This window comes from Pan troglodytes, chromosome 10, assembly GCF_028858775.2.
Source record: "Pan troglodytes isolate AG18354 chromosome 10, NHGRI_mPanTro3-v2.0_pri, whole genome shotgun sequence".
Taxonomy (NCBI): Eukaryota; Metazoa; Chordata; class Mammalia; order Primates; family Hominidae; genus Pan; species Pan troglodytes.
Window position 1 is genome coordinate 45,169,823 of NC_072408.2, and position 18,296 is coordinate 45,188,118.

General features: G+C 40.3%; 1 protein-coding gene across 17 annotated transcripts in view; it reads right to left on the reverse strand.

Moving 5' to 3' along the window:
• DIP2B (disco interacting protein 2 homolog B) overlaps positions 1–18,296 on the reverse strand; it is a 246,269-nt gene that overhangs the window by 50,121 nt on the left and 177,852 nt on the right. For 11 of the 17 annotated variants that reach the window (XM_063786674.1, XM_054664234.2, XM_509060.7 and 8 more), the window contains 10 exons: positions 17,800–17,891; positions 15,317–15,427; positions 12,616–12,739; positions 11,890–11,999; positions 7,417–7,519; positions 5,539–5,603; positions 3,205–3,298; positions 2,585–2,704; positions 1,377–1,491; positions 96–235 (listed from right to left, as the gene is read on the reverse strand). In XM_063786674.1, the coding sequence (XP_063642744.1) occupies positions 96–235; positions 1,377–1,491; positions 2,585–2,704; positions 3,205–3,298; positions 5,539–5,603; positions 7,417–7,519; positions 11,890–11,999; positions 12,616–12,739; positions 15,317–15,427; positions 17,800–17,891 (1,074 nt within the window). The remainder of the gene's footprint in view (positions 1–95; positions 236–1,376; positions 1,492–2,584; positions 2,705–3,204; positions 3,299–5,538; positions 5,604–7,416; positions 7,520–11,889; positions 12,000–12,615; positions 12,740–15,316; positions 15,428–17,799; positions 17,892–18,296) is intronic. The other 6 variants (XM_063786675.1, XM_063786671.1, XM_063786670.1 and 3 more) reach the window with 1 other exon arrangement.

Below are 18,296 nucleotides of genomic sequence, written 5' to 3' on the forward strand. Positions count from 1 at the left end.
AGGGTTCCTCGTTTGGGATTCTGTATTTTATCAGGCTCTATTATCTCTGATGACAAATCTTTATGAAAAACCAAATGATGCTCCTTGCAACTCACCACCAGGCATTACATGCCCCACATCCTGGACCGTCAGTGCTGAATTTTTATCTTCAGTATTGACCCGTATTACCCCATAGCTCAATCCATTCATTGAGAGAATGGCTCTTCCTGGCAAAGGGGCTCCTGGAACTCCAGGCCTGAAAAGAAGAACCCATCAAGTTTGGTGAATGAAATAACATCAAGGGAAAAATACAAATACGTAGGAAGACAAATTTCCTCTGGCTACAATACCAAAAAAATTCTCCATTTTCTCTCCCAAAAATATGCCAAATTAGAGCTGGGTGTGGTGTCTCACACCTGTGATCCCAGCAACCGCTGTGGCAGGAGGATTGCTTGAGGCCAGGAGTTCAAGACCAGCCTGGGCAACACAGTGGGACCCCATCTCTACAAAAAATACAAAAATTAGCTGGGTATGATGGCACACGCTTGTAGTCCCAGCTACTTGGGAGGCTAAGGTGGGAGAACCATCTGAGCCTGGGAGGTTGAGGCTACAATGATCGTGTCACTGTGCTCCAGCCTCGATAACAGAGAAAGACCCCATCTTTAAAAAATTAAATTAAAAAAAAAATGTAGTGTAGTAAACACATAAACCAGCAAAATGGTCATTTATTATCATCATCAAGTATTGCGTACTGGGCCAGGCTTGGTGGCTCATGCTTACAATCCCAGCACTTGGGAGGACAAGGAAGGTGGACTGCTCAAAGCCAGTAATTCGAGACCAGCCTGGGCAACATAACAAGAACCTATCTCTACAAAAAAATTTAAAAATTAGCCAGGCGTGGTGGTACATGCCTGTAGTCCTAGCTACTCAGGAAGTTGAGGCAGGAGGACTGTTTGAGCCCAGGAGGTTGAGGCTGCAGTGAGCCATAATCATGCCACTGGGTGACAAAGAGAGATCCTATCTAAAAAAAAAAAAAAAAAAAGTATATCTATATACACACACACACATTCACTGATACTTACATACATAATGGTCTTGAATATACTATAGATATACTATCTATACTTAAGCTACAATCAAGAACAGTCTATTTCTAATCTAAGGTGCTATGGATTCCGAAGAGCAAAATGGCACAGAAAAAGAGCTAATTCACAAATACGAAATATCAATTAAATTTTTCAGTTTACTGCATACACTTTGAGCAAGAGTAGGAAAAATGAGATGCTTGAAACTGCTTAGAAAATTAGTTAACATCCCTTTGTCATCACCTGGTAAATACTGCACATTTCATCCAAGTTGTAACATACATCAAGAGCATCTGACATCCTGAACAGTACCTGCGGATTGCTACAGTCATGGCTTCAGCAGACGTGGCGCACGGACAGATGGCCTCAGGCTTCAGTCCATGGCTTTGGAACAGACTCAGGAAGGCATCACAGGATGACACGGACCCTAAGGAGTTGGAACAGATCAACCTGAAGCTAAAATTGTGATTTTCATTACTGTAGGAAAATGGTAAAGAATAGAAAGCTGACATACTTATTTCTCATGAGAACTCATATTGTATATTGTTAATTCCACGCAAATATTTTACTGTCCCTGTGAGATGGTTTGATATATTTCAAGGACAAATTAATGCTCATCCAGCCCATAAAAGGTCACTGACACTATTTAAAGTTACACCTTGGAATAAGGCTGCTCCTATGAAACTGACAAATCAGTATCAGAGATAACACTGCAGGCAATATGCAGCCAGTTTATAATTTAGCAACTCTTCCTGAGGAACTGTCATAGCCAGTGCAATTTAATATTGGCTTAGCTCCACCTTCTATATGATATTAAGGTCAAGCCCATGTCTGTGTTTTAAACTATGATGATCAATGTGACTACTAACAAAGTCCATTTATGACAAACAGTGTAGTGCTCTACCTGATTCTACTGTGTGAAGGATCAGGATTTGGGGGCTTGTAGAGAAAAGTAGGTAACACAGGAATACCCAGTTACATGATAGAAAGAGGTTATACATGAATGAGCAAAAAAGAATGACTTAAAAGCTTATAGATCCATCAAAAGATGAATGAGTAAATACAATGTGGTATAACTATATAATGGACGATTTCCTGGTAGTAACAAGGAATGCAGAAGTACTGACAGATACTACAACATGGATGAACGTTGAAAACATGCTCAGAAAAAGAAGCCCATCACAAAGACCACATACTGTATGACTGCATTTATAAGAAATGTTCAGAATAGGCAAATCTAGGGAGACAGGCAATAGATTAGCAGTCGTCTAGGGCTGGGGCAGGGGGAAAAATGGGGAGTGACTGATAATGGGCATGTGGTTTCTTTTTGGGTGATGAAAATGTTCTAAACTTAGATTGTAATGATGGTTACACGACTCGTGAATATACCAAAACCACTGAATTACACACCTTAAATGAGTGAGTTTTTCAGTATGTGAATTATATCTTAGTACAGGGCAAAAAACCCTAATCTATCAAAACACAGGATATTCCCAGATCCACAATGAAGAAATACTCACAGGGGTTAGCTCCATCAGTCACAATTAACATTCGGAGGGAACTCAAGCTCACGTCTCTTTGGTCCCGATGTGCCATCATAGCCCAGTGCAAGTCCCGACATTTTACTAAAGCTACCTTGGCTATAAATTCAAAAGGGATGAAGTTAACATACACAATAAATTTGGGACATATGTAATATACCACAATAAAAACATTTTTACTTATTTGGGGAATCATGATATTTGCTTGGAGAAGATAAAAACGGTTTCAAAGAGACTGTGCCAATAGCTCAGAGGCAGAAATTATCACATTTAGACAACTGACTGGACCTACAATTGTTTGTTCACTGAGACCCTCTAGGCAGGTCACAGTATCCCAGCCAAGGAAACTGTGAATACCAAGACACTCAAATCTAATTCAAGGCTCACATTTGGAAAAAATTCATCTCAATGCTTAAGAGAGGACATCAGTGAGATGAACAGGCAAGGTACCTAATTCTGTAGTAACTAAACTCTACAATTTGTTAAGGGACAGGGGCATAGAAATGTTTCTAACAAGGGCAATTTGAAAATCTCTGAAATCCCTGAAATCTTAATTCAAACAGTCACATAATTAAAGCTCAGATGCTGCGGGTGACTACCTTTGTGAGCATGTACTCTTTGGACCCAAGAGAGAGGACAGGTTTTCATAACAGAGTAGGGTACGCTGATTGTGTGCATCTTATTCATTACATTCTGAAAAAGAAAGAAAGAAGAAAAGTAATCAATACAAAATACATACTTAGTATTTTAAAACTGAGCTGGTATTTTGTTAGCAATTTTAATTATACAAGTAATACTCAAATACACATTCTTTGAAAACAATCTTAAATATTAAATATAAGATTGAAGTTCCTTTAATACCTACCCTCAAACCTGGTTCCCTCCTCTCCTCGCCAGAGATAATCAGTTACAAATTTGACAGATATCCTTCCAATCTTTTTTCAATGCATTTTCATAGATATTTGTTCCCATAGAAATATATAAGTATTTTTAACATAAAAGACATCATATTATACATATATCTGTAACTTGTTTTTTTCATTTAAATTGTTTTAAAGCTAAATCTATGCATATCAGTATAAGAGATCTACATAATTCTTTTTGAACTGTGGCATAGTATTCCATTGTTTGGCTATATCACAATTATTTAGGCATTTCCCTATTAATGACAATTTTTTGCTACTACAAAAAATGTTTCAAGGAGCACATTCCTACTTCCTTCCCTGGGCTTGTGCAAGTATTTCCCTATATGGACATGTAGTACTGCTGTCATATGGCATATGCTTTAAAAAAAAAAAAGAGACAGGGGTTTCACTATGTTGCCCAGGCTGGCCTCCAATTCCTGAACTCAAGTGATTCTCTTGCCTCAGCCTCCAGGGTAGCTGGGACTGGTGTATGTATGTATGTATGTATGTATGTATGTATGTATGTATGTATGTATGTATTTATCTGAGACAGAGTCTTGCTCTGCTGCCCAGGCTAGAGTACAGTGGTGTGATCTCGGCTCACTGCAACCTCTGCCTCCTGGGTTCAAACAATTCTCCTGCACAGCCTCCTGAGTAGCAGGGATTACAGGTGTGCGCCACAATGTCCAGCTAATTTTTGTATTGTTAGTAGAGTTGGGATTTCACCATGTTGGCCAAGCTTGTCTTGAACTCCTGGCCTCAGGTAATTCGCCTGCCTTGGCCTCTAAAAGTGCTGGGATTACAGGCCTGAGTCACAGTGCCTGGCTGTGGTATATGCTTTTAAAATGCTAACAGACACTGCCAAACTGCCCTCCAACCCACTTAATGCTTTTATCATGTTCGTACTTGCCACATGCCACAAAGGGGCTAGCTGGGCATCACAAAGCAAGAAATCGAAATGTCCCTGTTTCTTACAGGAGGTCCTGCCTACACCTGTTAATTTTTTTTTTGTTAGATAAAGCTGAAGGTGTTGAGGGGTCATGCAATTTAGGGTCTCTCCTGCCACTCTAATCAAGCATACACAAGACACCCTGTCCCCAAAGAGACCCAGCCTCGTAGAATAACCAAGCCTTCGTATTGAGATTAGCCATTTTGCTCACTCTCTAATTTGCCCAAAGAAACCAAGATACTACTGCAAGATACTGTTTTCTCTCTCCAAGTTTCTAGCTCTGGTGAGAAACTTTTGGTTTCAGGAAAAGGCTGGTGTTTATAACTCAATTCTTCACACATGTCCCTATCTTGCACTTGGTATCATAGAGAAGAGATTCTTCTTACCTCCTCAAAAGGATTTTTAACTTCTGATAAAGAAGAAAATGGGAAAGATTTCAGAAAAGAGCTAGAAAGTAAATTTACTGAAGATTTTGAGGGTTCTGGGTGAAAAGGGATCCACCTCCTCTTCCCTCGTGATTCATTTCCCATGCTTTCCCAGCTCCTGCATTATCAAGAAAGTGAGACTAGAGGCTCTCTGAAGTCCTTTACAATTCAGGTAACCCTGTATTTTTTTTCTCTCTCCACCTATATGGCATGTTACATATAGTAGTTTTGCCACTTGAAATGTCCCCTCTCTCTACCTCTATATCCCCTTACAAAAATCTCTGTATGTCTAAAGCTTACCTATTTTTCAAAGTCCAACTCAGCTGTCACTTCTTCCATAAAAACTGCCTTGAAGCCCAGACCTGGAAGGAAGTCACCTTTTTCTAACACCCATAGTATGCTACCTGTTCCTCTCTGATGGGGAGAATCCCCATCTACCTTTTTACTCTTCTTCAGTTGCAGCATGCAGCTTATGCATGGCAGTCATTCAAAACATTCTGTCCAGTGGAAAGGTTATATAGCCTCTGGAAAATATTACTGACCTTTTGGGGATTTAAATTTCAAACAAGCACTGAGAGATGCTCCAGTTATACAGCATGCTGGCCTTATCTCAAGCACAATTTACACTAAGGGCCTTAAATCTGAGTAGCTTACCGCAAACATGCCGTGCCACAGCCCAGCATCCTTCTTAAAGTCTAAGACATTTACTATTGTTTCCCCTAAAATAGAAAAAATAGGAAGACAAAGAAATCATCTTTAGTATTAAGTAGCAAAATTATGTCACTTGCCTCTTATAAACAACTGATTTGATGTTTGTTTGCTTTTTCTTTTAGATGGAGTCTCACCTCTGTCACCCAGGCTGGAGTGCAGTGACGCGATCTCGGCTCACTGCAACCTCTGTCTCCCAGGTTCGATCAATTCTCCTGCCTCAGCCTCCCAAATAGCTGGGATTACAGGCATACACCACCATGCACGGCTAATTTTGTATTTTTAGTAGAGAGGGAGTTTCACCAGGTTGGCCAGGCTGGTCTTGAACTCCTGACCTCAAGTGATCCTCCTGCCTCGGCCTCCCAATGTGCTGGGATTACAGACATAAGCCACAGCGCCCAGCCTGATTTGATGTTTTTAGAGAAATGACTAAAAGTTCTCAGGGGTTTTTGAGGGTCTCCTCAAAACGGGTAGAGGACTGCTCATAAGGTAATGTGGTTACAACAGAGCCAAGGAGTTAGAAACTTCTTGTGACTTAGGCATTTCTTCCAAGAGGTATTTTTTTCCTGAATATGCAGAGAATACATGCTTATTTTAGAAACTTTGGAAGTTTGACAAATATATTTTAAATTTCCTAAAAGATACTTCCTAAAAAAAAAAAGTTGGTATGTATATGTATATATCTCTAAACATTCTATCTATACACACACATATACTTCTAGGCATATTTACATCTAGATAGATATCTAATGTGACAAACTGGTATACAAAGCTTGGTATCTAACTTGTTCCTACTTAATGATATATTGAAACAATTTCTTCATATCTTTAATATTCAAAAATAAGAATTTTAATGTCCCAGCCATTGTATGAATGTATTATAATTTTTTTTTTTTTTTTTTTTTTTTTGAGACAGAGTCTTGCTCTGTCACCCAGGCTAGAGTGCAGTGGCATGATCTCGGCTCACTGCAACCTCTGCCTCCAGGGTGCAAGTGATTCTCCAGCCTCAGCCTCCCAAGTAGCTGGGAGTACAAGCACAAGCCACCACACCTGGTCATTTTTTGTTATTTTTAGTAGAGATGGGGTTTCACTGTGTTGGCCAGGCTGGTCTCGAACCCTTGACCTCAGGTGATCCATCTGCCTCGGCCTCCCAAAGTGTTGGGATTACAGGCGTGAGCCACAGCGCCTGGCCTGAATGTATTATAACCTAATCAATCCTTATTTAAGGGCATTTTGATTGCTTCCATTATGTGTGTGTATATATATATATAATTTCATGATAGAACATTGTTGTCTGGTTAAAAATTTTATCATGACCATTTATTAACTTGTTTCATTTTATAAAGGGAAAACACTAAAAAAATTAATATTGCAAAGAACATTCTGAGGCAAATAGCGGTTTATGCAATTATGTATCAACCTATCTAAAGTTCAAAAATATCGAATACATTTTTGTGTTTTAATTTATGCTTTTTGGTAGCTGAATTTCTTTGACTCCAAATGTATAGCTGGTAGCCCACTACACAGGCAGGGGAAGATGGAGATACCTGACATTCCACAGCTAACAAAAACAGGATTTTAATTAGGGTTTTCTACTGCTGTACTCTAGAAATTATGCTTTACATTTTGGTTTGCCCAGAATTTTGGTTCCTTTAAACTACAGCATATTTTTGAGAGGAAGAAAACAAAAGCAAGCCAAGAATGTGTCTTGGGACATTTCACTCTGAATTCGGTCATTAAAAGAGGTCCAATCACTGAGCATTGTGCTCACAGTCACACATCTCTGAAGGTAACAATGAGGGCAGTCATGGGATGAGGTCTGACCTTCAGAATAATTGCAGGCCTGCGACAGAGCTTGGCAGTGAGACAACATTGCAAGCCGGGATACTGTAACTCCCATTACACTCCCTTCTTTGCTTGTTTTATACTAGAAAACAAAAACAGAAACATAAGAAACACAATGAAATGGGTTATTTCAGATGACAAAACTAGAATCCAAAAACAAAACCCAGAAAAACCATCATAATGGGCTGAATTTAACATGTTTAATATGAATATTTAAGGCAATGTACTAGGGTCCCAAACTCAAATCACACAAAGATAGGATTGGAGGTTGACAAAGCTCAACAAAAATATATGTGAAAAAGACTTCAAAGTTTAATAGTCATCAGTGTGAAGTGGCTGCTCAAAAGCTAAAACAAACAAGTGGTTCGAGCTATATGAATAGAAACACAATATCAAATAAATACAAGTCAAGCACAGCACTGCAGAGTGAAAGGTATGTAAGACGTGGTCTCTGTGCGTTAGAAGCACCCAATTTTGTAAGGAAGAACTAGAAACGAATGGCCTATTTGCTCCTCCAAATCATTCAACTATAATTTTGCTTTTACCCTTAATGTTCCATTCAAGTTGCTTTTTACCAGGACTATCAACTTTCCTTTCTTTCTTTCTTTTAAGAGATGGAGTCTCACCATGTTGCCCAGGCTGGATTGGAACTCCTGGGCTCAAGCAATCCTCCCAGCTCAGCCTCCTGAGTAGCTGGAACTACAGGCATATGCCACTGTGGCCAGTTCAACTTTAAAAAAATTTTGGCTGGGTGCGGTGGCTCACGCCTGTAATCCCAGAACTTTGGGAGGCCAAGGTGGACGGATCACAAGGTCAGGAGATCGAGACCACCCTGGCTAATGCAGTGAAACGACGTCTCTACTAAAAATACAAAAAATTAGCCGGGCGTAGTGGCGGGCGCCTGTAGTCCCAGTTACTCGGGAGGCTGAGGCAGGAGAATGGCGTGAACCTGGGAGGCGGAGCTTGCAGTGAGCCAAGATCACACCACTGCACTCCAGCCTGGGCAACAGAGCAAGGCTCTGTCTCAAAAAAAAAAAAAAAAAAAAAAAAAAATTAAGTGTTCCCAAGGTCAATAATGAGAAGGGGAGAAAGAGTAGAATAGGAGTTTGATCTGTACCTGACTGTGAACAGTCAACTGAGATAATTAACTACCTTAGGACCAGCCCCAATTTTTTGATTGTTATATCAAAAGGACATTTTGCATACCTTATCGAAGCTTTCTGCAAAATTTGACTACTCTCTTTCTTGATGTTTTCTCCTTCCTTGGCTTTTTCGATACTCCTCTCTTCTAGTCTCTGTCTCTGTGTGTCTGTCTCTCTCCCATTGCTCCTCCATGTTCTCCACCCTTATCTCTTTTCACTTTATTCCATTAGGTTACTGCATTAATAGTAACTCCTTGTTCTCTATCTTCAACCCAGGCCTCTCCTCCAGAGAGATCCAGACTGACAGAGTCAACTAATCCCCTGGAATGTCCAGTAATCCTGTGAAACTCATATATCCATCACTGCCTTCTTTACCCCCGTCCCTGCCCCTGGAAACTCTTCCTGTTGTATTTTCTATCTTAGTGAAGGATGCTGCCATCAATCCCAGTTGCTCAAGCAAGAAACCTGAGTCTGTCTTGCCTTCTCCCTCTCCAGCATCAGTAACTAAGCCCTGCCTGCTCTATTTCCTTACTGTCTGAAGCTCCATCTACTTTGCTCTCTGCTCTCTACCATAAGCCTGGGCTCACCTGAATAACTGTAAAGCCGGTCTCCGTTTTTTTTCTTTTTGAGACACAGTCTCGCTCAGGCTGGAATGCAGTGGCACGATCATGGCTCACTGCAGCTTTGAGCTCCCAGGCTCAGCCTCCCAAGTAGCTGGGACTACAGGCATGTGCCACCACACCCGGCTAATTTTTGTATTTTTTGTAGAGACAGAATTTCGCCATGTTGCCCAGGCTCGTCTCGAACTCCTGAGCTCAAATGATCCGCCTGCCTAAGCCTCCCAAGGTGTTAGGATAATAGGGGTGAGCCACTGCGCCCAGCCCGTATTTCCTTTCTTAACCCAACCAGTCCAGATATATCTTCTTATAATAAATTCATTCTTGTCACTCTCCTGCTGACAACCCTTTAATAACTCCCTATTACCCAGAGATGCTTTAAACTCACTAGTAGAGTCCTGTGGGTAATAGGAGGATCCCAAGCAAGAACTGCAAGTTAATTCAAAATAACAGGCACCTAGAAAGACAGAGGGTAGAAGTTCTAATAAGGCCAGAGAGCTAAGCAAGAGTCACACAATGGAGGACCCTCCACCTTTAGGAGAGCCAATAAAGACAACTGAAGGAATGGCCAATGAGGCAGAGGAACTGAGATAGGAGTCCAAGAAGCCAGGACTGGAGTTTTAAGGAGGACCGAGTGATGAACCATGTCATCACTGAGACATGACATAGATTGAGAGTTGATCACTAAATTTGGTATTTTTAATTGCTTATTTGTATTTTTTTCTTTTTTGAGACAGAATTGTGCTCTGTCATCCAGGATAGGGTGCAGTGGCATGAACACAGCTCACTGTTGCCTCAACCTCCTGGGCTCAAGTGATCCTCCCACCTTAGACTCCTGAGTAGCTGGGACTATAGGTGCATACCACCAGGCCCAGCTAATTTTTTATTTTTTGTAGAGACAGGGTCTCACTATGTTACTCAGGTTAGTCTTGAACTCCTGAGCTCAAGCAATCCAGCTGCCTCAGCCTCCCAAAGTACTGGGATTAAAGGCATGAGCCATCTTACCTGGCCTATCTGTCTGTCTTTTAAAGATACTTAGATCTGTTTCACCTTTGAAAACAATCATCCTGGCATCCAATAATACCCCCATCACCTCTCAGAGCTACTGGTCACTCTCTTCCTTTTCTTTGCAGTCCTCCTATTTGGCCTTCCAAAGTGCTGGGATTACAGACAGATGTGAACCATTGCATCCAGCCTCTCTAGTGCAGTGGCATGATCTCAGCTCACTGCAACCTCTGCATCCTGGGTTCAAGTGATCCTCCCGCCTCAACCTCCCAAGCAGCTGGGACTACAGACGTGCACCATCATGCCCAGCTAATTGTTTTTATTTTTAGTAGAAACAGGGTTTCACTATGTTGGCCAGTCTGGTCTCGAACTCCTGACCTCAGGAGCATCCACTCAGCCTCCAAAAGTGCCAGGATTACAGGCGTGAATCACTGTGTCCCACCCCAGCCTCTCTTTTCTATTTTTTACTTTTACTTTTAAGTATTGGGACACATGTGCAGAACGTGCATGTAGGTTACATAGGTATATGTGTGCCATGGTGATTTGCTGCACCTATCAACTCGTCATCTAGGTTTTAAGCCCCGCATGCATTAGGTATTTGTCCTAATGATCTCCCTCCCCTTGCCCCCCAGCCCTCAACAGGCCCCGGTGTGATATTCCCCTCCCTGTGTCCATGTGTTCCTATTGTTCAACTCCCATTTATAAGTGAGAACATGCAGTGTTTGGTTTTCTGTTCCTGTGTTAGTTTGCTGAGAAAGATGGCTTCCAGCTTCATCTATGTCCTGCAAAGGACATGAACTCATTCTCCCAGCCTCTCTTTTCTATATCCAAAATTTTTTGAAGTTCTCTCTACTTATCACCACAGTGTTCAAGGCTAGATGATTTTCCCCCAGATCTTGAAAAAACTTTTTATTGATTTGCCTGTTCATTAACTTAACAATTGGTGAGCATATGTCTCAGGCAGGATGCAGAGTGGTGAAGGCTACAGCTTTTAGAGTTAGACCTAACTCTGAGTCTAGCTCTGCCATTTTTGAGTCATGTGGCCTTTGCTCAGCTACTGAAATTCTTTTAAATCTTAGTCTCCTCATCTATAAAGTAAGTTTAATAATAATCCAAACCTCACAGGGTACTTGTGAGGACTAAATGAGAAAATGCACTTAAAGCATTCAGCCTGGTGCCTGGTGTGCACTTGGATTTGCTTAATCCATTAATGGGATCATGTTGCCAATTGCATTTCTATACCAACCTCAATATCAAACCTTCCAGCCATTTGTTTATTCTTGCTCTTTATCTTTCATCTACTAATCTGTTCTTTTAAGCAGAGCTATTTTCCCTCCTCATTTCTCCGTTCTCTTACCCCCAACCTCTCTAAATAAGCAGCAGAGGAATTTCTCTGCCAGTACATCATTTCCTAAACGTTTGTACTTCCCTAAAGTCTTTTGTAACTTTCTTACATGAAGAATCCTTTTTTTTTTTTTGCTGTCATTCTCTTGAATGTATACTTATGATCAAAATAATTAGGATAGAAGATCCACTACAAGGCATTTTACAAGCCAAAAGATGGAAATCTCACAAAGCAGGAGGATCTTCTAACATTAACGTTGCAAAAATTCAGTTTTATATTTTGAAAGGTGGTAAGCAAAGCCCAAGGAAAAGCCTGAAAGCATATTTTACATCTTAGGACTTACCTCAATGTATGCCGGTTCTGTCCCAGCAGGTGAGATGTGTGGCTGCCAGTCTTTCGGTGGCTTTGAAAGGTACTTGGAATCTGTTACAACCCATTTGAGCCGGGGCCAACCTAAATCAAACCCAAAGTGAAAATTGAATTGCCTAAGCCATCAGGGAATGAATTCACACTGAACTGGTCATTTTAAATATCAAGAGACCAAATTAAGATCATTTTATAATCAATAAAATACTTAGTTTTTATTAGTTTTTAGTGGCAAATCACCAGACAATTATACCTTCTTTCAAAAGTACAATCGTTCCACATGCTAATTCCAGGCCTTGACATTACCTCAACAACTGGGAGGTCCATTTGGCAGTGGAAGTCCACTGAGGTTAGTGGTCTATCCTCTGTCTCTACATGTAGCATTTAGCTTTAATGTACAGAGTGGTAGCTTTTTCCAACCATCGGCATAAAGGTTAAGGGTGTGGGCTGTGGAATCAGACAGATTTGGGTTCAAATTGCTGCTCTGCCATTTATTAGCTGTGACTTTGGGCAAGTTACTTAACCTCTCTGTTTCTCAGTTTCCTCACTTGTAAAATGGGGATAATAATGGTACCTACTTCATAAGAATATGAGAATTAAATAGAACATATATGTAAAGTACCTAGCTATTACTAAATTAAAAAGCTAATTAAAGCACTCAGTTTTAACTTTTAACTGATAATTCAGGTACAATGTTACTAACCTTTAAACTGTACTATTTCTCCATTCTGGGTTTTTGGCAGTCCTTTTAGACAAACTTCACTGGTAAGAGCTAAGGCAATACCACAGCTTCCTAGCAAGAAGCCAATCTGCTGACCTCCAGCATCCTGTGGAGAAATGATAATGAACATAGGTAGGGGAGCAAATGTGAGCACACTCATGCCCATATCTGACACTTAGTAATGCTCTGGCATTTTGTTTGATAACATTCATGGAGCCCCAACAATATCTGGCAATTGTCAAAATCCAATCACAATGTGTTCTTCCAAATAATTTCTACAATACAAACATTTCCTGAGCACAAATCAAGTATTTTATTAACCAGACATTACAAATGATAAATCCTACCAGACAAATGTAACCATTTTATTCAAGAGTCAGCAATGATCCTATTTTAGATTAGTTTCCAGCAAATTAAATAAATGCTAACATGGTTATCTTCCCCTAGCCTCACCCTAAAATTCGAGAGAAAAGCAAGTCAGGTATGAACAAAATAAATAATTTAAATGGATACTAAATGTCCAAGCTGACAATGAAAGTCAATGGATGGATATACCAAATCTGTATAATCCTTTTATTTTTCTGTTTTTAAAGGGGGTAGATTTAAGACTTACACAAAAACAGCAGCAAAAACAACAAAAGATATAGTCTAAAACATTTCCATTAAAATATCATCTTACAAGCATCATTATGAAACCACACAAATTCTGCCAACTTAATAATTTAAGAACAATCATATGATTTCCTGATCAAATGAAGGATACTATATCCCAACAACTAGAGATTTGGGGATGTTATCAATTTGTTTTCTATTCCTTTCAGAAATGCTTTTTCTTTTCTTTTTTTATGAGATGGAGCCTCTCTCTGTCACCCAACCTGGAGTGCAGTGGCATGATCTTGGCTCACTACAACTTCCACCTCCTGGGTTCAGGCTATTCTCCTGTTTCAATCTCCCAAGTAGCTGGGACTACAGGAGCGCACCACCATGCTTGGCTAATTTTTGTATTTTTAGTAGAGACAGGGTTTCGTCATGTTGGCCAGGCTGGTTTTGAACTCCTGACCTCAAGTGATCCACCTGCCTCAGCCTCCCAAAGTGCTAGGATTACAGGCATAAGCCACTGCGGCCCGGCTGATTTCTTCTTTTATTTTTTTGAGACAAGATCTCACTTTGTTAGGCTGGTATACAGTGGCGCAATCTTGACTCACTGCAAACTCCACCTCCCGGGTAAAAGCGATTCTCCTGCCTCAGCCTCCTGAGTAGCTGGGATCACAGGCTTGTGCCATCACACCTGGCTAATTTCTGTATTTTTAGTAGAGATGGGGTTCCACCATGTTGGCCAGGCTGGTCTCAAACTCCTGACCTCAGGTGATCCACCCACCTCGGCCTCCCAAAGTGCTGGGATTACAGGTGTGAGCCACTGTGCCCGGCCAATTTCTTCTTATAAATCCACATCCTCCAACATATTCATCTTTGACATCAGCCCTCAGAAATAAACTGCATGACAAAATTAGCATCAAGTGGCTCATGGAGAAATCACTCAGTCAAACATGGAAATCTGTTACATATGCTTCATTTTAGTTGGGCTGATGTATTGTCAAAGTAAAATCTTATAATCCAGAGAAGTAACATGTCATCACACCATCACTTTCCACCTAATGGAAATCCTAGGTCATATGATACAGTTAGAGGAAATCCCTTTAAAAAAGGTCTCAACTACTATAAATGTGGATTATCTATAGTCTCTGAAGCAAGAATGGGATTCTTTATAAATGATCAGTGTTGAAAGTCAAGTATGCCCCCATGATATTTTATATTCTGAAACAGAGTCTTGCTTGCCCTATTGCCCAGGGTGGAGTGCAGTGGCGCAATCACAGGTCACTGCAGCCTCAATCTCCTGGGTTCAATCAATCCTTCCACCTCAGCTTCTCAAATAGCTGGGACTACAGGTGCACACCACCATGCCTGGCTAGTTTTTTTATTATTTGTAGAGATGGGGTCTCCCTATGTTGCCTAGGCCGCTCTCAACCTTCTGGGCTCACGCAACCCGCCCACCTCAATCTCCCAAAGTGCTAGGGTTACAGGTGTGAGCCACCATGTCCAGTCGCCCCAGTGATATTTATTTATTTTTTATTTATTTATCTATTTATTTTTAGACGGAGTCTCGCTCTGTCGCCCAAGCTGGAGTGCAATAGTGCGATCTCAACTAACTGCAAGCTCCACCTCTAGGGTTCACGCCATTCTCCTGCCTCAGCCTCCCGAGTAGCTGGGACCACAGGCGCCCGCCACCACGCCCAACTAATTTTTTGTATTTTTTAGTAGAGACGGGGTTTCACCATGTTAGCCAGGATGGTCTCGATCTCCTGACCTTGTGATCCCCCCGCCTCAGCTTCCCAAAGTGCTGTGATTACAGGTGTGAGCCACTGCGCCCGGCCTCGCCCCAGTGATATTTTAAATGATATGCAATACTATACAAACTCTATCTTAATAGAAAATATGTTATTTGCATAAAACTTGTGAATATTTAATAAATAATTTTTCTACAAATTTCCTGTTTTTAGAAAGTGAAGCTGAGTACTTCCAAAAATGGTCGAACAGTTTTTACTGTTGTGACTACATCTATCCAAGAACCCAATGCCTGCCATGTCACATCAGGCTACATTCCTCTTAAATTTAGCAATGTTACCTTTCTGGTAAGAGGTACCTCTATAGGCACTGGAATCACTTCTGCCAGAAGGCATCCATAGAAAGCCACCATAAACATGACTGGATCATTGTTGGGGTAAACCAGGGCTACCTAAAATTCATAATGACATTCAGTTTAACAGAGGAATAAAACCATACTAATGCTTTCAATGTCGCTGTCTAAGTATATAATATTTATCATGAACACAATAAATCAAACTATTTAACAGCCATCTGCTCTAAAGGAAATTAAGTTACTGAGATAGAGACACACATCTAAAAAGATCTCCGACATGCCCACGATTATACTACACATTTTGGGAACTATAACGCATTCATCCTCGTCCTCATCACAATTTTTCACTTAATCCTTTTGGTGATTTAGCAACAAACAAACCATCTTAAGCATTAAGTTAATTACTTAGGAAACCCAAGGCAATTTACTTTAGTGTAGGGCTAAGGCAATAAAATAAATGTAATGGATCTCTCCAGATAGAACAGCATATTAAAGAATAAGCCTTACATCTCTCAGAGAGAGCCTACAACTGTAGACTGACTTGATCACCATATTAGGGCCAATAGAAATTTTCCTACTCTTTTTTTTTTTTTTTTTTTTTTTTTTTTTTGAGACAGAGTCTCGCTCTGTCGCCCAGGCTGGAATGCAGTGGTGCGATCTCAGCTCACTGCAAGCTCCGCCTCCTGGGTTCACGCCATTCTCCTGCCTCAGCCTCCCGAGTAGCTGGGACTACAGGTGCCCGCCACAACGCCTGGCTAATTTTTAATATTTTTAGTAGAGATGGGGTTTCACCGCGTTAGCCAGGATGGTCTCGATCGATCTCCTGACCTCGTGATCTGCCTGCCTCGGCCTCCCAAAGTGCTGGGATTGCAGGCGTGAGCCACCCCACCCGGCCAGTTTTCTTACTCTTTAATTCATTGTTTTAATCCTTGTTCCCTTACCCAACAATGCAAATGTTCTAGCAGGAGGGCATCTGGTAATAGGTGTAAACAATACTGGTGGAAACCGTATGGATATACAGTTAATTCATTAATAGAACATAAACCGTGAAACCTCTATAGTAAGTTCAAACCTGTGATCTCACCTGTAACACATCACAGAGATAAGTGACTTTTCCTAATTCACTCAAGGAATGCAAAAACGTAAAAGTCACTACCACTGCGGAGTTTCTTACTTGGTTTGGATACTCACAGATTAACATTTGAAACTTAATTACATCATGAGACTTGTTTCCCCTTCTTTTGCTTTCAAATTCTCTTAACTCACTCCCAAGAGAAGTTCACTTTTGAACTTCTGAATTTTCCTAGGGTTCTGAAAATTAATTCCACAAGACATTTAAACAACCCATTTCCTTCCTGCACAGTGTCCATCTTGCTAGGGAGACACAAAATCACCTGCTTAGGGTTGAGGAGGACTAGGAAACACTCATGTGTCACATTTATAAGTAAAAGCCATCCTTTATGTGCCCTTTGTCACAATGCAAAAGTATTTTTAACAGGTCTAGTTTAAGAGATTCCATAATCATAAGCCCAATCAAAATAAGTCTATTGTGTAGTTGGTGTTTCATTCTATGAATTCCAAATGAAAAGTAATGGTAAAAAGTAATCATATTTAGAAAGTCATTAATAGGAAAAATATCTTCAAAAATTAAAAAAATAGTATAATGTCCCCTCAAATTAAAGGAGAAATAAAACTCTGTCAATCGGTTTTTTCTTAAAAGTAACATGAATCTTCCTCTCTTTTTACATAAGACCACAGAAAAATGTTTTAAAAGATGTATGAGGCTTTTTTGTTGTTGTTGTTGTTGTTAGGGTCTCACTCTGTTGCCCACACAAATGCAGTGGCAAGATCATGGCTCACTGCTGCCTTGAACTCCTGGGCTCAAGCAATCCTCCCGCCTTAACCTCCCGAGTAGCTGGGACTACAGGTGCATGCCACCACGCCCAGCTAATTAAAAAAAATTGTTTGTAGAGATGGGGTCTCACTATGTTGCCCAGGCTGGTATAAAACTCCTGGCTTCAAGTGATCCTCCCGTCTCAGTGTCCCAAAGTGCTGGGATTACAGGTGTGAACCACTGCACCCAGCCCGTGTTTGAGGCATTTTGTGAAGAGGAGGAAAAAATAAAATAAAAAAATCAGAGAGTAAGTTTTGTTGCTGTTTTCTTATTGTCTAAAGATTCAAATATTTATTTCTGGAAAGACTAAGGTTTCTCTTTCTTTTTATTAGCACCTAAAGAGATTACTGATTGGCAGCTACAGGAAAGGACATGCGAATTTCCTTCAACCCAGGAATGTGAGAATTGTCATCTGGCATTGGGCTAACCTGCGTTGGAACCAAACCATTTTTATTTTTCCAAAAATAAGAGTTATATAAATTTTCCTGTTGTATATGAAAACTCCAGAATATTAGAATATTAGCATATTAGAAAACAATAAACACCACCTCCCTAAAACCAAAATCCCAATTACCCTGTCTCCAGGTTTTAACACAGGTTCATTTTTGGTCCCCAGTTTATTAAGAAGTGTGTAGGCCAACTTTAAACTTCTGCTCCACAACTTTCCTGGAAAAAAAGGAAAAAAAAACAACAGTCATATAGAAAAAAAAAAACAGGTCTACCTCAATGAAAGAACATTCAGATCATCAGTGTAGTTAATGAGACAATGGCCACTTCCAAATGATGGGTTAGATGAGTGTCATTCACCCCCCAACACACAGTAGGCCTCCCCACAAAAGCTTTCTATTCATTCTAGTTTACAAAAGCCAGTCATGCCTTGAAACAGAAATAAAACATCACCAGATGCTCATCCTGGTTTACATAATATTTCAAATTCTTTTCTGAAATAATCTGCATATCCTTAGAAATAATTTGATGCAAACTGATCACACTGAAAGGGAGGAAAACAATATTTTTAATTACAAGACTGAAAATCAGAAGAATACTTCTGTTCTAAGTTTTTTTTTTTTT